This window comes from Drosophila persimilis, unplaced genomic scaffold (genome assembly GCF_003286085.1).
Source record: "Drosophila persimilis strain 14011-0111.01,24,50 unplaced genomic scaffold, DperRS2 tig00000000-arrow-pilon, whole genome shotgun sequence".
Classification (NCBI taxonomy): Eukaryota; Metazoa; Arthropoda; class Insecta; order Diptera; family Drosophilidae; genus Drosophila; species Drosophila persimilis.
Window position 1 is genome coordinate 13220375 of NW_020825288.1, and position 19789 is coordinate 13240163.

The following is a 19789-nucleotide window of genomic DNA, read 5'->3' on the forward strand; positions in this document are numbered from 1 at the left end:
GAAATTCGACCTTGGCCCCGGGGCTCAGTCGCAGTCCAATTAGTCCATTTTCGGAAGGCAGTGGAGTCCCGTGCCGCACCATTCGAGTGGAGAGTACACTCTTGTAATCCAATCAAATGCACCAGCAGATCCCTCATTATCGGGTTGAGCAGATCAAAAGACTCCCCGCCCCGCTCCCCGCTCCCCGCTGCCCACTCGCCCCCTCTAGCCCCCTCTCTTCGGCAAAGGTTGCCATGGCAGCCCCCGCATCTGCCGTAAACGCACGGAATTTATGCAAATGAATCGCCGGCAAACGGTTTCGATTTGCACGCCTCCACGTCCCCCGTTCCGTCATGGATGATGATGGACGAGGCAGCGCCAACGAAGCGACCCTTTTGGGGAATGGCCACTTTTTGCGGCACTGCGAATCAGTGGCAGCAGAGGGGAGGGAGAGGCTCTCTGGCAATTGCTTCATTGGCTGGCCAAGCGCTGGACGCTGGACGTGTCGCAACCATTTTGGGCCAACAATTTGTACCGATGCGAGCCTTTTAGGCGACGCAGTCGGGGCTTTAAGCGAGAGCAGGCATTCCGCGGACCAAAGTTGGTTATTAAACATTAAAATGTTTCACTGACTTCTTTTTTACAGCAGCACAAACGAACGGCAAGCCAAAGGAGCGACCAAGGCAATTGGAGAAGGCAATAAAATGCTCCAAGTGCCAACTGGATAAAAGCCCTGGGGCCTGGCGGAGGCTGAGGCAGCTGCCCCCAGAGGGAGATCTGCTATCTCAAGTGCTGAAATTAAATGAATCATTGGCCAGTAAGTAGAAGATAATGAAACGTGAAACTGCGAGCTGGTGCTGGAGCTGGAGCCGGCACTGTAACTGGAGAGTAATGAAATATCTCGAGGGCATCTCTCAAGGTAATCGTTTGATGGGAGCTCCAGCTCCAGCTCCAGCTCTCCCATTAGTAGTTCTCTATCTCTCTCTCTCTCTCTCTCTATCCCTGTGGAGCATCCTTTGCCGAGATTTGAGAGCCAATTAATTTATATTCATCTCTAAAGTTTATTAATTGGCCCACGCCTCAACAACGACTAGGAAATAAACCCATTAGGGCACTGATCCCCATACCACTTGCTCCCAGGCAGGAGCCAAGCAGGAGCCAAGCAGGAGCCAAGCAGGAGCCTGGAGGCAGCCTCATAAACGACTAAGCTTTTGATTCCTTGTACTCTTCAGAATCAGACTCAGAATCAGAATCAAGAGCTTTGCTTCTGTTTTGTGTTGCTTTTTGTTGTGCAGCTTCAAGTGCTGCTGTTGCCATGGCTTTGGTTGCCACTTAGTCAAAGGCAGTTGCCACACAGAAAAGCAAACATAATTTCAACTTTTGAAATGCAATAAAACCGCATCTCATCCCACACAGCCCCAGACACAGTCCTCTGTTCCCTGTGTACTCGTCCGCCAGCTCCACCGCCACCTCCACCTCGTGCCATAGGAAAAGCTAACAAATGTATGTAGAACATTTGCATTTGCCAACTGGGTCGCCATCGCCATCGCCGTCAGCCTCATCCTCATCGTTGGGGCGTGGAGCGACACGTCCCCCACCATCGGGTCGTGTCTCTGGGCTTTGTAAATTATATGAAAAAATAATATTACAAAAAAATCACAGGCAGAGAATACTATGTGTATGTACTACGCAACTGCAACTGCAACTGCAACCAAATGTTGCCATGGCACCAGGGCCCCAAGCTCTTGGGTATCTGCATCCCCCCTGGAATCGGGTGGCCATTCAATGCGAGGGCATTCAAACATAATATCCAAATTTAATTGGCATTTAATGGAAAAATAATTAAGCAAAAGCTGTGCATGTTCTCGACTGCCACTGACAGCAGCAGCAGAAGCCGCAGAAATTGCAGTGGCAGCAGCAGAATCGGTGGATCGACTAGACGATGACTACTACCGACAGGCCTCTAACAGGTGAATCAAAGAGGGATATAGTTGGACAATAGAAAGAGCTCGTACAGAATGAGCAAGCAAAAACCCCATACAGAATGCGGTAATTAGTCTCAAGGCCAAAATTGTCCTGAAATCGACTAATCGATTATCAAGCAAACAGAAATTACAAAATATCGATTAAAAAGTACATGAAAAATGCAGAATAACGATTAAAAATTGATTAGGAAGTTAATTACAGAAACAGAAAATAGATTATAAACTATAAATAATTAAATTCGATTAAAAATGTATTACAAAATTACAGGATTTCAATTATAAATTGATTAAAAAGTTCAGCAAACGATAGATCTCAAATTTAAACTTGTTTGGTTTTGGCTTTTTTGGGATATTTAAGGCATTAAAATCCGAAAGCGGTAGTTATTTGAACTGCTTGAATGAAACTCTAGCCTTTCAATTATAGTTTACTGCTTGCATTTGCACTGCTTGAGTGCACAACAACAGCTATATGCCATTTGCACTGCTTGTATGGAATATGGTAACTGCTTTTCAATTATAGTCTACTGCTTGCATTTGCACTGCTCAAGAGCACAAAACTAACTTTTATTTATACCAAAAGACCCCATTAAACGGCATATTATGATGCATTCATTATTCACTCTCCCTCATCAGAACTGTCACATTTTGTGGACCAAGCCGAGCATATCCTTTCGTGACGTGACCCTTTGGAGAACCCAGCGAAGCGTTGAAGCGACGCGTTGACACTCTCCACCAAAGCGTGCGGCTAATGAATACCAACAAAAAAAAAAACATACACATGCCATATTATACGATACACTCGTACATACATACATATGTATGTGGATATAATCGTGTTCTGTATATAATGGATAGTTGTACGAGTACACACGGATCCGTACATATTCATATTCATATTCAATGTGCTTCATAGATGTGAAACATGTATTTTGCATATTTTTGACGTATTAACTGTTTTAGCCGCGGGCATGGCCATGGATGGGGGGTGCTCTAGGGGCAAGGGGTTGTGCAAATTGTGTAACACGCAACAAAATGCCAGTGAAAATACCAACAAACATTGCACTTTTCCATGCATAATTGTGGAAATTAAAACGAACTGTGCCGCAAGACAGTGCAGTGCAGAGCAGTGCAGAGCAGTGCACCCACCACCCCACGCCCCCCTTGTGTGTGTGTCCTGTGTCCGGGGGCGGGGTGGCTGTCCAGGGGTCGTACAGTGGATGGGTGGGTTGAGGCCAGACCATAGACCAACCGACCGACCCACCGTCCGACCATATGCAAACGAGCTGGGCGGCGAGACTCCCGCTTGGCTGTGGCTCTGCGGCAGTCTCTGGTGGTTGCAATCGGGTTGCAGGTGTGAAGCGCATGCACAGGTGCATGAACGGTGTTGGTTTTCATTAACGTCATAATGCCCGACAGCTTTAATCCTTTGCCAAGACTAGGGGATGGACTGTCTCGGTCTTGCAAGTGGGAGTGGACGTGCAGCTCTCGGACACCGACATGGACATGGACACGGGCGCCCGGGCACCTCCTCCGGGCAATTGTGCGCGCACACAGGAACAACAGGAACAGCAACTCTGCGGCGCTGCCGGATATGAGTAATCGCTCAGTCACGTCGTGGCATCGGCAAGTCCTTCGCTGCACCAGGACCAGCGCACTGCAGCAAGATTTTCCCCCCCGAAAAAAAGCAAACAAGAGAGTGGGAGAGTGGGAGAGAGTCCATGTGCATGATGCAACCCACAACGGAAATCGCTCAACGTTCGCTTGGAGCGGGCGTGCAACGCTCTGGTTAATGGACGCCCGCCAGGATGGAGCTGCCTCCTTTCTACTCTCCTGAACGATGTCGATGTCGATGCCATTTCTAACTGCAATAAATTGAAATGCAAGAAGCCTTCAAAGCTGCCCCACACACAGGCAGGCCAGGACTCTCGCTTCAAAGCGGACATTTAGGGAAAATTGAATTGACACAATCCATGGGTGGGGCGTGGAGGGGCTGCGGGACGAAGCCTCTCAACTGTTCAGGTTTTCAGGATATCGATTTGTGGGAAACACTTTTCAGGGCCACAAAAAGTGCGATTGTACTCGTACACATATGAAAATAGGGGCCACAGTGGGGGCTCGCCGCCGAGGGACTCTCTTTTATTGATTCTTTTAATAATTCAGTTTCCCTTGTGGCGAATGGGTTTTGTTTGTGGCCGTTCACTTCTGAGAAGTTTCCATAAGTGGCAAATGTGCGAGTGTGCCTCAGTGGAATCGAGTCCCCAAATTTGTGTCCTTTTCTTGCCTCTTTGGACGGCTCTTCAAAGGGTACTCCCTCCGTCATCCGCTGCCGTGTTGCCATTTGTTGAAATGCATCTTTTAAATACAGTCAGAGCTCTCCTTTGGCTTAAGTTTATCTTCTTTTTATTTGGCCAAAGGACGTTCGGTGTACGGAAATCTTTACTCCCATTCTATTGGATTTCCTTCGAATGATGGGTAAGGGAAATCGTCTCCTTCGCCCCCGCCAACGCCCCCGCCCCCGCCTCACCCATAACTCATTCAATTGCAAGAAGTAAAAAGTTTTTCCTAGTTCCTTTCTGCCACTGTGTCAACGTCAACGTTCGCTTGTGGAGGACACATCTTCCAGTTCATTCCCCATCATGGGTTCATTCCCCCCCCCTCTCTGCTGCTGCTTCTGGTGCTCCTTCATCTGTTCCTTTTCTGGTTTCTGGTTCAGGTCCTGGGGTCCCTGCCACCACGCTGTCTGCTCATGGCGCGTACAACATTTAATTTGGACTAATGAAGTTTCTATAAAAGCCCAGGCCCGGGCGGCAACGTTTCTCTCGCTCTCGGAAATTCAATTTTTGCCACCAAAAACTGTGCGCAGGGGTGCGCAGGGGGAAAGCCAGTGGAGTGAACACTAAACTAAAAGTGGAGTGGACTGGAGTGGAATGGTGTGCTGTGGCAGCAGTGGAGGCAAGTGGCGTGGAATGGAGTCAAGCCGAGACGAAGGAGGGGCGAAGGAGGGGCAAAGGAGGGGAGAGACAAGTCTCGAGACAAGTCAAGTCTCAGGTCTTCCTGCTCACATTCGAGTGACGTGCAAATTACCCCCGAAAAAAAGGAAAGAAAGAAACAAACGACTACACCAGGCACTCGCGTATTTCCCTGAAAGATTAAGATTGAGGCAGGAAGGTTGTTGCATCCCTGCCACCTGCCACCAGCCACCAGCCACCAGACACCATTGCGCCGCCTAATTGTTTTAGTTGTTGTTCCATGAATATGCTAAATTGTCTGCCACAGTTTTCGTGCCCGCGCTCTCTGCAAATGTTTATAAATGCAAATTGGCCGAAAAGTGCAACAGCAGCAGCGCCGCGGCAGCAGCAAAAACCAGGGAGAATCCGATTGGGGCTGATGGACGCCACTTTCCGGACGTGCTCGGTTGCCATTCGCTGTGCGTCAGAGTTTGCGAATGGGAATGGGAATGGAAATGGGAATGGAAATGGTATTCGGAGGCGATTCCGGGGACAGCCCTGAATGAATGAATGACAGCGCACAAACAAGATAGGAAGCGGCGACTGACTTTCGGGCGAACCTTTGTTTTGATACCCTTTCTATGGTAGCCATCCGATATGGTCATTCCATGCACTTCCTTGCTCCCAGCTGCTCCTATGGCAACTATTCCGCCTCAAAGATCTATTCTTCAAGAATGCTTAAACGAAATTCATGTCGTGTGAGCGACCGAAACGGGTAGCGTGGCTCCAGAGAAAAGATTATGTTATGTCCCCTATCGAGAATGGCACCGAGAATGCAAAAACAAAATACATGTCGTGTGCATGATCGCTCTTTGACTCGGTTCTCATTGATAAGAGTTGTATTTTGTTGTGGTTGTTGTTGAAGTGCCCATCACAGACCTACAAGACCGAATATGTCTATGGTTCCTATAAGAGATTTTAACCGATTGTTGGAATATCTTGGGTTTTCCATGTACTTACCTTATTCTTCTTATGTACTACCCGCCGTCTAGACTTAATGCCTTGATGAAGCCTTAAGGAGCTTTGTTTATGGCAAAGATCTACCCAAAGTCAGAATACCCCTCGTCTAGGGTATGCAAATTTAGAGCAATGCGATGCGATGCAATCTGGGGGTTTACTTTCGTTTTCTGGCCCTGACACGGCCGATAGCAGTGGGAGGGGGAGCGGCGGGGGGCACTGCTACAAAGCAGATTGTCCGGCAGCCAACCTTCACGCACATTCAGGGCAATCAAACCATCCGACTTCGTCATTCCCTGCCTTTTGCGTGTGTGTGTCGTAAACAGCAGCAACAGCAACAGCAACAACAATTAATATTGCTTTTATTTTTATTGTAAGCTGTAAATTTTGTGGCAACAATGCTGAACAGCGCCGACATCGTTCGGCGCACGCTGACCTTCTCAAGTCTGTTTGTTTGTTTTGTTTGCCTTTGTCGGAATGGAATCTGAATGTAGAGAACTGGGGCCAAAGTTTTATTTGTTTGCTTGAGACCTGCCTGGGACCTGGGACCTGGGATCTGGTACTTGCCCCCGCCGACTCAGAGGCCTGTGCCACTTGCCACACAATGCTGCCGCTACTGCTGCTGCGTGCAATTCTCCCGAAATAGAAGTCCATTGGGGACGAGGCAGCTGCTCTCTGCTTTTTGCTTTTGCCTGCGGAAAATCAATTTCAATTGTCTCGCACTTATCGGAAAATATATAGCAAAAAAAAAAAAACGCGATAAAGAACGAGTCAATCTTTTTGTTTGTGTTATGTGTTTCGGTTTTTCATTTGCACTTTTAGCAATTGAGAATTTCAATTGTAAATAATTGTTTAATTATCGACAATTGCAGTGGAATCGAGAGCAGAGAACTGCGAATCGAACAGACAACAAAGCCTTCTGCGTCATTCCATAAACCGATGCCTGAGTCAGGGGCAATACAATGCACATATAGAGAATGGTTAAAGGGCCACAGAGAGTGATATAATTACGCGATGAGGCATGCCTAATGAGGGACACACTGCGTATACGCAGTCCGCGGATTACGTATACGCCCATTATGGCTATTAATTATACATTAATCGCATTCGGGGGAAAAGGCCTCGCCTCTCATGAGAAAAACTTTTCTCTTTCACAGCTTTATTTTTATTTTACAGACTTTTCAAATTGGATATCAAATACGAGTACGGGCAACGCAAAACTAGTTATGTCTCAACTGTAATTGTCTGCCATCATGCCTGCCTCTGCCGCTGCTCCATTTGGCCTTTTCAGTTTTAGCCTCAACTTTCCAATCGTAGCCGAAACACTCGAGACTTTGTCTCCTCCGACATCATAATTTGCTGGCTGGATGGCTGGATGGCTGGCCCAGCCTCAAACCAAGCGACCGACTGCCTGGCTGCTGCCATGCGATACCATGGCTCAATGCTCAATCCGAACTCCAGCTCCACAGCAGCTCCGTAGCTCCATTGAGTGACAGCCGCTTTGTCTAGCTTTCTGGCCAAAAGAGACTTTCACCAAACAGAAACACACACACACACACACACAGCGAGGGACAGAGAATGGGCGATAGAGAGAGAAACAGTGACAGAGACAGAATGAAATCCCTAACCTACCACACCTTAAAGCACAAAAGAAAGGCTGCTAAAAGCAGTCAAGACAACAGCATAAAATGGCAATAATCAAAACAGAAATGCGAACAAATCAACGAGCGTAGACTTCATTATGTGAGGCCATCAATCATGGCCAAAACGAAACGTAAAAAGGGGCAGCATGGGGCAGCGGAGTTGAATGTGCCCCCAAAACATGAGACGTGCTACAAAAGTCCCCCGATACCCACGTAACTCAAAGTTATAGCCAAAAGACCGAATACAGGCACACACAGTCATCGACTCTTGTGGTCAAGCAAGAGGCAGGACAGAGAGAGGAAGAGAGAGAGAGAGAGAGACAGAGGACAAGCGCTATCGGTGGCACAATGAAGTGTTTAGTAAACAAATTGCGGTTTCCCCTGCCTTTCGATAATACGCATTTTAGATCAGCTTAGCCCCCATCAAAATGGAGGCTGCGCGAGGGAAGGGGAGGCAAAAAGAGTAGAAGTAGAGGTAGAGATGGGTTGAGGAGCCACGTTATATGTAAGTGCATTGCACCGAAATATCGATTGACGAAGCAGCAGCAACAGCAGCAGCAGCAGCAGAAGAAGCAGCGCCAACAAAAGACGACAATCAACGCTGGCGCGCGAGTTTCACAGTTCCAGGCATTCAACTTAAAAGGCGTGTGTGTGCACTGTGAGAAAATCAGGAGGGACACCGCAACAGCTCCCTCTTTCCAATGAAAGTGAAACTTTTTTGGGGCGAAACAACAATTTCGTTGTATTAAATGTTGGATAAAGGGGCCTAATTGGTTTGCATAAAGAGCAAAGAGCACAAAAAAGTTCAATCTTAAAAAATTGGTGATTCCAAGATTGAACTTTTCTGATGGAAAATTTCGGGGAATTTATTCCGAGTATTTATGGAATTTTTGCTTGAACTTTTTTCCACCTCTAATTTTTTTGAGTGCAAAACACTCCTCAAACTTTGGTGGGGAGCATATTAAAAGGACATTGAATGTGCGCGCGGGGGCGGCCAGGCGCTCGATGGGAGGGGGAGTCGGAGTCGAAGTCGAAGTCGGGGTCGGGCGTTGGCGCTTGACGGCGGGCATCAACGTCACGCAAAAAACCAAAGGGAAACCATAAACTCAAATTAATGACCTCCTCGGTTGATGGCAAACGAGTGGAAGGGAGACAACAGACAAATGCTGAAAGGGGAGACAGAACAGAAGCCAATAACAAAAGCAGAGCAGGGCAGCGCCAGCAGCAGCAGCAGCACAAATAATCATAAGAAAAAGACGAAAGACGAATAAGAATAAGCCGAAAGCAGCAGCAGCAACAGAAGCAGAACAACGGCACATGGCCATGTCCAATGTCTGGGTGTGATTTACCGTTAACAGTTTTTGTTTTTGCTGCCGCTGATGCCGCTGTTGTTGAAAATTAATCTTATTGCAGGCGATTTCACTGCGATTTACACTGCACACACACACACACGGGCATATACTTCTATATATGTATGTATATGTATGTACATGTATGCAGATAGTATATACAAATTGGAACTGCTCCAGAGAACCAAGCGGCAGATGGTCACCAATGCCAGGGGGGAGGGACGGTGGAATGGAGAGTATCCAACTCTGAGTTTGTTTGCTCTGTGATTATGCAGTCGACGTCAACGTCAACGTCGCTGCCATCGTCGTCGTCACAGTCGATTTGTTGTCAAACTGGTTTTACAAATATTTTGCGTTAATCTGGAAGCCCCACTGACGAGAGAGGGCTGGAAGGGGGCTGGGGTGGGGTGGGGTGCTGCTGGAGCTGCAGTTACACTGCAGCAAAGCTCAGTGAAAGTCCGCTGAATGCTGTGCTCTCCGCTCCGCTCCCTCCCGCAGCCTTTGCCTTCTACCTTTCCTCTCTGTCTCTCTGTGGCGCGCGCTCTTTCCAGCTAGTTAGCTCGGTGCACACACATCCCCTCTCTCGCGCTCTTGCCAGCTAGTTAGCTCGGTGCACATTCAATTAGATTTAGCTCTGGCTTCAGTTTTAGCTTTCGGTTTAGCCGAAGCTTTGGCGTTCGCTTCCCCTTCCCCTCGGCTCTCGTCGGTATTTACAGCCAATTATGAGACAAACAAGTTGAGAACGCTGCCCGGATAGAGATGACAGCGTGACCACAATCAAGCGCAATCACGGCACGTCTGCCTCTCCTCTAATCGGAAAGCGCCGTCCCTGTAGTACATCCGAGTCTAAGGAAATGTCCACGACTTTCAATTTCCATGATCATCCTCGGCATTCATTCATTCGCGCCGTTCCATGCCAGCTTTCAATAGATTATCACGGATTAGTGGGGCTTACCTGTGCATTGAAATCGAATAGGCATTCCGGTCGCAGCGGACAGGGTAGACCGCACTTGCAGGTACCCTGCGTCAGCAGATAGTCCTTGATTTGGAATTGCGTGCGAAGCGTTTTTCCCGTGGGACTGCAATAGATACAAATGATATGAGAATCGAAAGATACACGTACAAGCATTCCCAGTATACCATTATTCACTATTTTAACGCACAATTAGTTTTATGGAAATCATGCAATTACCCCAAGGTTACCCCCTGTGCCAGCTCTATGGCCACCCCCACCCCTCTGGGGTGCAATTAGCCGCAATAACTAACAGAACAGACAACAGACAGCGGACAGCGGAGGGGCCCAGGCAAAGGGTAATGGGCGAGTGTTTGATTAACAGCTCATTAACATAATGGACATTAACATGACAATGTAAGGCGACTCTCTCTCTACTCCGCTCCGCTCTGCTCAGCTCTGCTCTCTGTTTATCTCCTCTCTCGCTCTCTCGCATAAATTAATACCAATCAGAATTGCTCGCTCGCTGGCCGTCTGTCCGTCCGTTGGATAAGTGCGACTCGATCGGAGCATAATTCAAACTGGTTTTATATTTATGTTTGTGTTTTTTTTTTTTGTTGCGTTTTATGGTTAATTTATGAGATTTTTTGGTTAATGTTACAGGGCTCCCACGTGTTGTGTTGAGGAATGGCGTGATGAATATTTCGAAAGGGGTAAAATTCGCTCGAGAGCCCCTCTTACGAGGCCCGCCTTTTAAGTATCATCCCCTAATCTCCCTGGAAACCTTGGATTTTAATTCAAAAGTGTTTCGAAATGGTTCCCAGTGGTTCCCAGTTGTGTTTTTTGTGTCCATATGCAGATATCTTGAAGATACACAATGTGAAACTGCTACAATTTAACAATGAAAACGAAAATATTCCCCCCTCTTTGTACAGAGAGACAAGGCGCGGCGAACAAAGGAGAACAGAACTCCGCACCTCATGAAAAATAACAAAAACAAAACGAGTATTACTACGTCATCCATTCCGTTGCCACAGAACGCGCCTATGCGCCATCAAAAAATTATGAAAAGGCAAAAAATTGATTTAAATTTTTTCAAATTTAAATACCGACAAAAACAGAAAGAAAAAAAAGAAACCCCAAATGAATCCAGTTGAAAGGCTGCCGAAGGGGTTAGAGGGGTTAGAGGGGATGGGAGAGAGGCCAGGGCCACGACCACGACCAGGTCCAGGGCGGTTTTTCCTTTCTCAATTTTGGTTACCCTTTCCACTTATCGGGTGCCGCTGCTCCCCTCCCGCTCCCGCTCCCCACGGGCCACGCATGACCGCAAATCTGCCGACATAAATGGGTTGTCGCATGTGCGCTGCCAGGGTTTGCAAAAAAACAAAAAAAAACCCCAGAAGGAGAAGCACCTTTTGGGTTTCGGCGAAGCTTTGAATACCCTTTATGAATTAATTATGATTCAATTTGGAATAGATTTTTGTTGAATTTCTTTAGACTGTGGGAAAAATGAGGCTATATAGAGTTGGAGAACAGAGAATAGAGTTAGAGTTAGAGGGAGAACAAATATAAAAACCAATTCCGACTGGTAGTTCTTTAGAAATGCTATTCGTTTGTGAAATCATTTTATTTTATTGACCTTGTGATAAGTGCATTAACTTATAAGAATACCCTTGTCTCACTAGGAACTTAGCATTTATTGGACTCCAAGTTATGATATTTTTGAAAAGTAATTTCTGCCTTTTCGCGTCTTTAGCATCATTCAAAATACCTTCTACTTGGCTCTATTTTACTTTCAAGATCCCTCAAATAGCCAGAAGACATAAAGACTACTCGGAACGTTTTTGTCGAGGCACACGTGTCAGTCTATAAGATCTTTAAGATCGAAGGGATAGACAAACATTGTCATGTCATTTAGGAGGTCTTACGAGTACCTTTATCCGTGGCCCAAATCATAGTATCCCCTGAAAGGGTATCGCAAAACAAAACATAAAAAAAAAAACCGGAATAAAGAACGCAAAAAAAGCAGAGAGAGAGAGGGAGAGAGAGAGAAGGAGGGGGGGGGGGGGGGGAAACGTAGCTGCTTATTAATTGTAAAGTGTGAGCACGTTGAAGGAATCAAGGGCGCTGATGATGACGCCGTTCGAGGAGTATCGGAGTCGGAGTCGCAGTCGGAGACGGAGTCGTGCCACTCGAGAGACGACGACTGATGCCAGGGCTCAAGTTTTGTTGCTGGGCTTACACTCATACATGCATCCCTCCCCTCATGCCCCTTGGCCATACTCGAGACCATTCTCTCGAACCCCGTGTTCGTATTCGTATGGGAAATCTGAATAATGCATGAAGTGTGAAAGCGGCAAGGGCATTAAATGAAACGACGACGACGACAGCAGGACAGCATGAGCAGCAGGAGCAGGAGCAACAGCACCAACAGGAGCTGGGGAGCAGCAGACAACAACAATATAATTGAGCGACAGCAACATTCAACAACCAGAATCGTGTTACGGGTTAAACGAGTATGCGAATTGTCAATTGAGTAGCCCTTTTAGCCCGTCCTTCTGCCAGAACAGGGCAGAGCAGAAGATTCGATTCGGATTCATAGCAGGAGGAGGAGGAGGAGGAGGAGGAGGAGCAGTTGTGTTCCCAAGCCTCAATCGGACGGAACCCCACATGACATACCAGAGCCCTCATCATCTTCATCAATGGCTGCAGCAGCAGCAGCAACAAAACTGGTTCTGGTTTGTTTTATTAATTATTTTTAACTACTTAAGAGACAGGGAGATAGAGAGAGGGGAGGGGGGGGAGGGGGAGAGCAGGCCCCATGGTTCGTTCCGAGATTGGAAAAATCGATGGCAAGTCGATTGCCAGACGACACGAAGGAGCAGGACCGAGCACCGAGCAGGGAATCATCATCAACGCCAGCAAAGCTTATGGCTCAATTTGTATGCAGCTGGCGTTGTGGCAAGAGGCAGCTTAAGAGGCAGCAGCCTCAGCCGATTACCAGCCGCAGGAGGTGGCAGAAGAGCTCGACTAGCTCATTAAATTTGATTCTCCCTCACTCTGGGGAGCTGTTTCACTCTTTCCTATTTGCTGAAAATGCGCTAATAACCCCGCTCCCCCTCCCTCTCTCCCTCTCTCTGTAACCACATGAAAGGCGTCGAGCTAACGAGTTAAAATAATTTAATAAATTACACACAAAACGCCAAGTGGCAAAGTCGAGTGGCCAGCCATCACCCACTCCCTGCCCTGTCGTCGCCGGGTCTCTTCGGGCCCTTCGTCTGTGGTCTGGCAGGGCGTTGGGGAAAACTGTGTGAAAAGGTGGAAAAGCTTTACGCCCCGTGCGACCTTGAGTGCACCCTCGAGCCACGAAAGAGATGACGCTGCAGACAGACCAGACCAGAGCCTATTACTAAATTAATAATCCCAAACACAGAGCACAAACAACGAACGGCGGACTTGGCCCAGAGGCGGCGCATGAAACTGTAAAAAATTATGGCACAAAGGCCAGGAGCGGCGGGCAGACAGACAGGGACATGGGCAATTCCATTCAATCCTTTCACAAGAGTTTATTTGTTGTCTTTGTTGGGCATGTCCTTGACAGACAGAAGGCAAAAAGAAAGCCTAAAAAGGTCCCCGACTGCACTGCAGTTCTTTAGAAACAGATTGCCGCTGGTTCTACAGTGAAAAGATTACAGAATTATGTGTTTCATTTCATCTAAGAGGACAACAGACCGATCAGAAAAAACCCCAAGCTGATATCTGTATAGTTTTCTGGGATTCACGATGACTCAAATACCCCCTCCATGCTCTCCATTAGAACGTTCCCAAATATGAATCATGGCCCACGCTTCGACTATGAAACAAGTCGGGGCTTAAGTTCCTTCTGGAGCTATCTTTTCCCACGATATTGCCAGCGACAAATTTGTGTGTTGGGCGTTGACCAAAGTCAACAAGCAGCCAGCGAATGGATTCGCAACAAATGCCTAAAAGTAAGTAAAATAAACACATTTCAAAGGCCAGAGAGCCTCTGAGCCTCTGAGCCTCTGAGCCCCTGAGTATCTGCCTGTCTGTCTGTCTGAATGACTGACAATGCAGGCGGCAGAGGCACTGCTGATGCAACCTACGCTGCTGAAAGACCGGGAGGGGCAGGGCAGACAAAGAGGGTTTGGGTCGGCTGAGAGGTAGGCTGCTAAGGAAAATGGGAAAACTGCTTGCTGGCTTGCTGCCTCTTCTCTTGCCTCTTTTGACTGGCAAACTATTCCGCATTCCTTGGCCCGAGGCCTGGCGGGGCGCCTTGACTCCGCTCTGCTCGGTGTTCGATCCTCGATCTCCAGCTGCCGTTTCCGATTTATGATTTATAAACGTACGAGCATTATATACGACCCGGGCACAGTGGGCGGCCTGGCCTCCTGCTTTCGGCTCTGACCTGGTCACAGCCATTTAGCACTTGAGCAAACATTCAAATGCTTGCCTTGCCCAACAATTATTGATTTAGTGGACAAATCGGGCCTCCCTCCCTTCCTCCCTCCCTCCGGCAATGCCCAACACTCTTGGCATTCCGCTGCAACATTCTATTGAAGCAAAAACTGAACAAGGCCAGGACGTGGACGGGGACGGAAGCTCAACAAAAACGTGGTATTCATGTACTTCCCCCCCACCTCCACCCTGTTCTTCCAGCTGGTTATCTTTTTTCGCAAAAGTAAACTAAAAAAAAAGGGGGATAGTTCCGCGGCGCTTGCCACCGCACAGCACACAAAACTTTTGAGGCAAACAGCAGAAATTCAGGAACCTAGCAACACGCAACGTGGAAATGAGCAGCAGCTGCTTCCACTCGTACTCCCGTCCAAGGGGAAGTGGCTGTGGCAGGGTCTGGGCCTGGGCCTGGGTCTGGGTCTGGGATGGACAATGACAACGCTTGACACACGATGTCATGTCGTCGCAGTGGCACAAGTAAATACCGAGTGCATGGCCAGCGGGCCGTGAAAGGCGGCGAAAGGACAGACCAGCGGTGCCCTCAAAGAGTGTCCTGGCAGCGTAATGGCCCAGTGAATAAGTGTAACAGCTAAAGAAAGAGTTGTCTGGCTTTGATAGCCGAAACTTTAAATTTAATTGCAGACTAGAAGATTCTTAAGGGTTCCCGTTGGAAGTCCCTTTATTTTACATTTTATTTTGCAAACTGTAGGGGTTTTGAAATTCCATTGCCAGGTCTGAAGGTCTAGAGGCTTTGTTCACTAAACCCCCTAACCTGTGACCTCTGGGCAGAAATATAACACCCCCTTTTTATCTGGCTTAAGAGCGTGGTGGCAAGGTGCCAAGTCCACAAGTAAATGGACTGCAGAGGATTAGCTGTGGCTTCTGGAGACAGCCAGACAGCAAGAGCGGTAGAGAGTGAAGAGAGTTATAAAGTATAATACGTAATAATAATGATTGCCGGGCATAATGAAATCCTCTCGAAAAGCACAAACAAACAGAGAGAAACATGACAGAAAGAAAGACGACTCGTGTGTTTCGTGTTTTGCAGGAGTTCTTGACCATAATCTGTGGGGTGGTGGTGCCGCTGCTACTTCAGGCATGCGATGGTTGGCCTAAACCAACAGATGAGTCCCCCTGTTCGCCCACTCCACTCTCCAGTCACACAACAGCTGCGAGGCGAAACTATACAGAAGAGAACACGGACCTAAAACCAAAACCGAGCCCAGAGTCAAGCCACTCGAGAAGTGCCGGAGCCACTTATAAAATCAACAATTACCCAACATCACAGAACCCAGGGCCCAATGCCCAGTGCACAGTGCCCCAGGGGCGGCTCTGTTTGCGCTCAAGCCCGAAAAAAGCTAAACGCCTGAAGGCCTTCACAGTTCTCAGAAGAGGATTGGGATATATCCATCGCCACATGTACACCTACACTCGCAGTCGTACCTTTCAACATATCTGTGTAAATATTTGATTTGAGTTTGTAATTATGTGTGTGCTTGATGATAATGCCGCCCCTCGCAGATAATGCCAGGTAAACATTTGCCTGCCCGACGTCTCTCGTGGGGCTGCTGCTTGGTTGCAAAAACATCGACTACTGCACAAGGCAGCCCTTTCTCATTCCATTTCCCCCCCTCACCATTTTGGACAGTAGCATTTCCTGTACGAATAGTACATTTTTATGGTTTCTCGAATGCGTTTCGTTTCGTCGGCAGACAATAACCAGATTGACTTTTAGCCGGTCGCTGGTGCTGCAAATGTCATGTAACTACCACACAACCAGCCACGACGAGTGGTAGAGTGGCAGGAAGAGACACGACACTGCACCACTCTCTTCTAGCTTGATTCCCCCATTGGTCTGTGTGGGAGGAAGGGGGAGGAGCTGTACTCACCTGATGTAGGCCACTTCATTGTTGCTGGTTAAACGACGCCAGCCTGGAGCCAAATTTCCATTGTAGCTGACATTTTTCCTGTTCATGTTGCTGCTGCTGCTGCTGCTGCTGTTGCTGGCTTTGTTGGCAACATTCTTGGCATAGATCTGATTGTTCTGACTCATTTGACGCGAGGCAAGTATTGTTGCAGCAGTAGCACTAGTTGCCGCTGTCGCTGTCGATGCTGCTGCTGCTGCAACGACCGCTGTTGACTTTACTGGCAACTTTATTTGCGCCTGACGAAGCTTCGTTTGTTGTTGCTGTTGCTGTTGCTGTGGCAGAGCTTGCTGCTGCTGATGTTGGAGGAGTAGTTGGGGACTGCTCGTTGGACAGACAAATATATGCTGCTGACTGTTGCGCTGCTGCTGCTGCTGGTGATGCAGATTTGTTGCTTGCATCATGTTTGCACTTACATTGCCATTTACCAAACCAGCTGGTAATATTTGTTGCATATGCTGCTGCTGCTGCTGTTGCTGTTGCTGTTGCATTGCTGCATTTGTAACGACCCGCGATACAAATTTTGTCTGTTGCTGCTGGAAAAATTGATGATGTTGTTGCTGCTGCTGTTGCTGTTGCTGCTGATGCAGTGGCAACAATTGCTGATGTTGCTTAAACATGTGGATCTGTTGATGCTGCTGCTGTTGGTGCTGCTGTTGGAGATGCATCTCACTGGCAACAACTGTCTCAGCACTCCCGATCATATTCAATTTGTGCTGATGCTGCTGGTGCTGCTGCTGTTGGCCAGCGGATGTGGCAGCCATGTTGCTAACAGCAGCCTTCTAAAAGCAACTCCTCCGGTTTAGGGCCTGCAAAATACAAGGGTTTCAAAGAGATTCGCCACTAATTTTGATAAATTCTTGAAACTTATTTCAAAGGTGATTTTGAAGACTGTTTTGTTGTAGAAATCACTCAAAACTCTTGGGAACATGAGTATATACATTTTTCAATAACCCAACAAGATGCGAGATTTCATTGTTGAAGGAAAAGAGAAGAAGAAGCACAGAATCATGTGGGAGGCTTTTTAAAAACCCATTCGTATGGGGGGCCTAATTCGATTATAGGGTGTCCAATCATGAGAGCCCGACTGCCGGCCTCGTATTAAATTGCGTTTTAGCCTTTGCTTTGCATTGATTTCCCCCCTATTTTAGTGTGTGTGTAACTTACAGGGCGAGAAATGACACACACACAATCGGCACGTTTATACGATGCGTAAATAATGAACAAGCCAATTGGCCGTTTTGTAGCTGTAAACCTGAGATGAGCTGATTGGTTTATGCGTTTACTATGCTCTTGCGCACGCACGGACGGACACACGCAAACGTCGCACACATTGCAATAAACGGACCCGCATAAACGTGGGCAATCAGCTGCCGCCGCACCTCTGCCTATTTATACATTTACTCGCGCGTATTACTGCTATCTGCTCACCTTTTAGCGTAGTTTTCGTTTTGCTCATTTGCCAGCATATTAAATTAATTTTGAGTTATTGTGTAAACGAGACGCGGCCGCCATGTTCATGTTTTATTTAGTTTCTTGTTGTTTTTTTTTTTTCTTAAAACACTTAATTTCACTTTTTTTTTTTGTTGTTGTTGTTGGTGGTAGTATTATTTGGTATTCAATTTTTGTAATTTTTTTTTGCTGTAATAATGCGACAACGACTTTTGTATTTTTGCCTTGGGGCCACTTCTGCCTTTTGCCTCAGCTGCTGCGCTGTTTGTTGCTGTTGCTTTTTATACAATCTGCTCTGCTCATGACTTCATTTGGAATTCAGAAAACGAACGTCGCGGCGCAGTCAACGGCAGCAAAGAGCGAAGAGCAAAGAGCGAACAACGCGTAAAAGTAGGTGAATGGAGCATGAAGACGCACACCAAGCCAGGCACAGCCGAAGGGGGGGGTATGGTACGGTTAATGGAAAGGGTGTGATGTGGATGCAGTAAGGGTGGGGAGACCACAACGATTCACCCGCACACACACACACACACACACACACACTCTCTTCGTCTCGTATGTACTCTTTGTTGTTGCTTTAGAATAATTTGTATGGTGTGCATTAAATACCGAAATTAAAACATGGCATTTATTTTATAATTAATGCGTATCTATTTGTGCGGACACCACCTGCCCTCGGGTTATGCTCCAACGATCAGCAGTCAAAAGAGACAGCAGAGACAAACAACGAAAGCAACAACGAAACAGGGAGTCGCAGTGGCAGTGGCAGAAGCAGCAGCTGTTTGCCTTGGGCAGTGGGATGAAAACGAATTGGTGGTGTAGCCGTTGGCCGTTGGCTAGCAAAGCGATTTGCCTTTGCCTTTGCCTGTTGTTGGTATTAGTATTGGGCAATCGCGCGCACTCACACACGCACGCACTACCACACACAGATACAATCATAAAGCGGGGGGAAAACGCGTGCCTATGCTGCGGTTTACTGCTGTTATAATATGTACAAAGTGACCTCAATACGCATTACACTGCACAACACACACAAACACAGCACATCACATCACATCACTTTATTTGGCAGCTGCATTTCGCTCCCAAAACTTTACTATGCACAGTCGGATTACACCAAATAGCAATTAAATATGAATTAATTACAACAATTTTGTGTCGCTTGCTTTATTCACGCAATGCTGTGCTCTCTCGCTCTCTTGCGCTCTCTTTTTGATACGCGCACACGATTTTTTCTCAGCTCCGACTGAATTTTGTTACACTATTTGTTTGGTTTTTTTTTTTTTGGCACCCACCTAATTTACACATTTATTCATCCTCTGTGCATGGACACATTTGTTTGGGAATATTTTTTGATGGCCTTGTTGACTGCGCTGGCCAAAATTCCATGCACTTGGGATATTGATATTTCGAATATGGGTATTTTCAAGTGGCATATATCTGCGGAACGGAACTACTTTTCTGAATCTAGGAAAAATCCGACATTATTCTGTTTTCCGTTGTCGCGGCTCCGAGTTTCCCCAATTTTCCCCAAATTCAGAAAAAAAAAATTCGACAAGGCTGCGTTGTTTCGCGGTTCGCGGCAGAATTTTCTCTGCCAGCGTCGACTTGTTGGCAGTGTGACCACGGACTTATCGATGAAAAATACCGTCTGGGTTTTGGGTATGTGGTTTTCGGCCACTTCGGTCACACTATCGAATAACGAACCCATGAAGAAAATCTAAGCCAACTGAACCCACCATTAAAAATCTCAATTTGAAGAGTTCAATAACTTGAGTTAAACCACAGAAAATAATACTGTTTGTGAACTCTCCTAGACCCATTCTTCTTCGTTACTTAAAAAAAATAATACAACGGGGAAAGACCATAATTATCGTGGGTTTATTCAAATACCCACTGGACCACCATGGGTTAATCGTTCTTCGTTCATCTTCGGATATCATATTCCTCGATTCTGATATTCACTTTACTTTTAATAGCTGAATAGGATCCTCAGCACTGAACACATAATTTTATTAGATTAATGAATCAATTTTCTACATAGCTGATTCATTTATAGGAATCCT

At 47.0% G+C, this 19789-nt stretch overlaps 1 protein-coding gene across 3 annotated transcripts in view; it reads right to left on the reverse strand.

The window, feature by feature from the left end:
• Positions 1-17838, reverse strand: part of LOC6587195 (mediator of RNA polymerase II transcription subunit 15) — a 29502-nt gene extending 11664 nt beyond the window's left edge. For 2 of the 3 annotated variants that reach the window (XM_026984580.1, XM_026984579.1), the window contains exons 1-3: positions 17703-17838; positions 16236-17080; positions 9877-10000 (exon numbers count right to left, since the gene is read on the reverse strand). In XM_026984580.1, the coding sequence (XP_026840381.1) occupies positions 9877-10000; positions 16236-17035 (924 nt within the window). In that variant the 5' untranslated portion in view covers positions 17036-17080; positions 17703-17838. The remainder of the gene's footprint in view (positions 1-9876; positions 10001-16235; positions 17081-17702) is intronic. The other variant, XM_026984578.1, reaches the window with a different exon arrangement.
• Positions 17839-19789: the final 1951 nt, after the last annotated feature.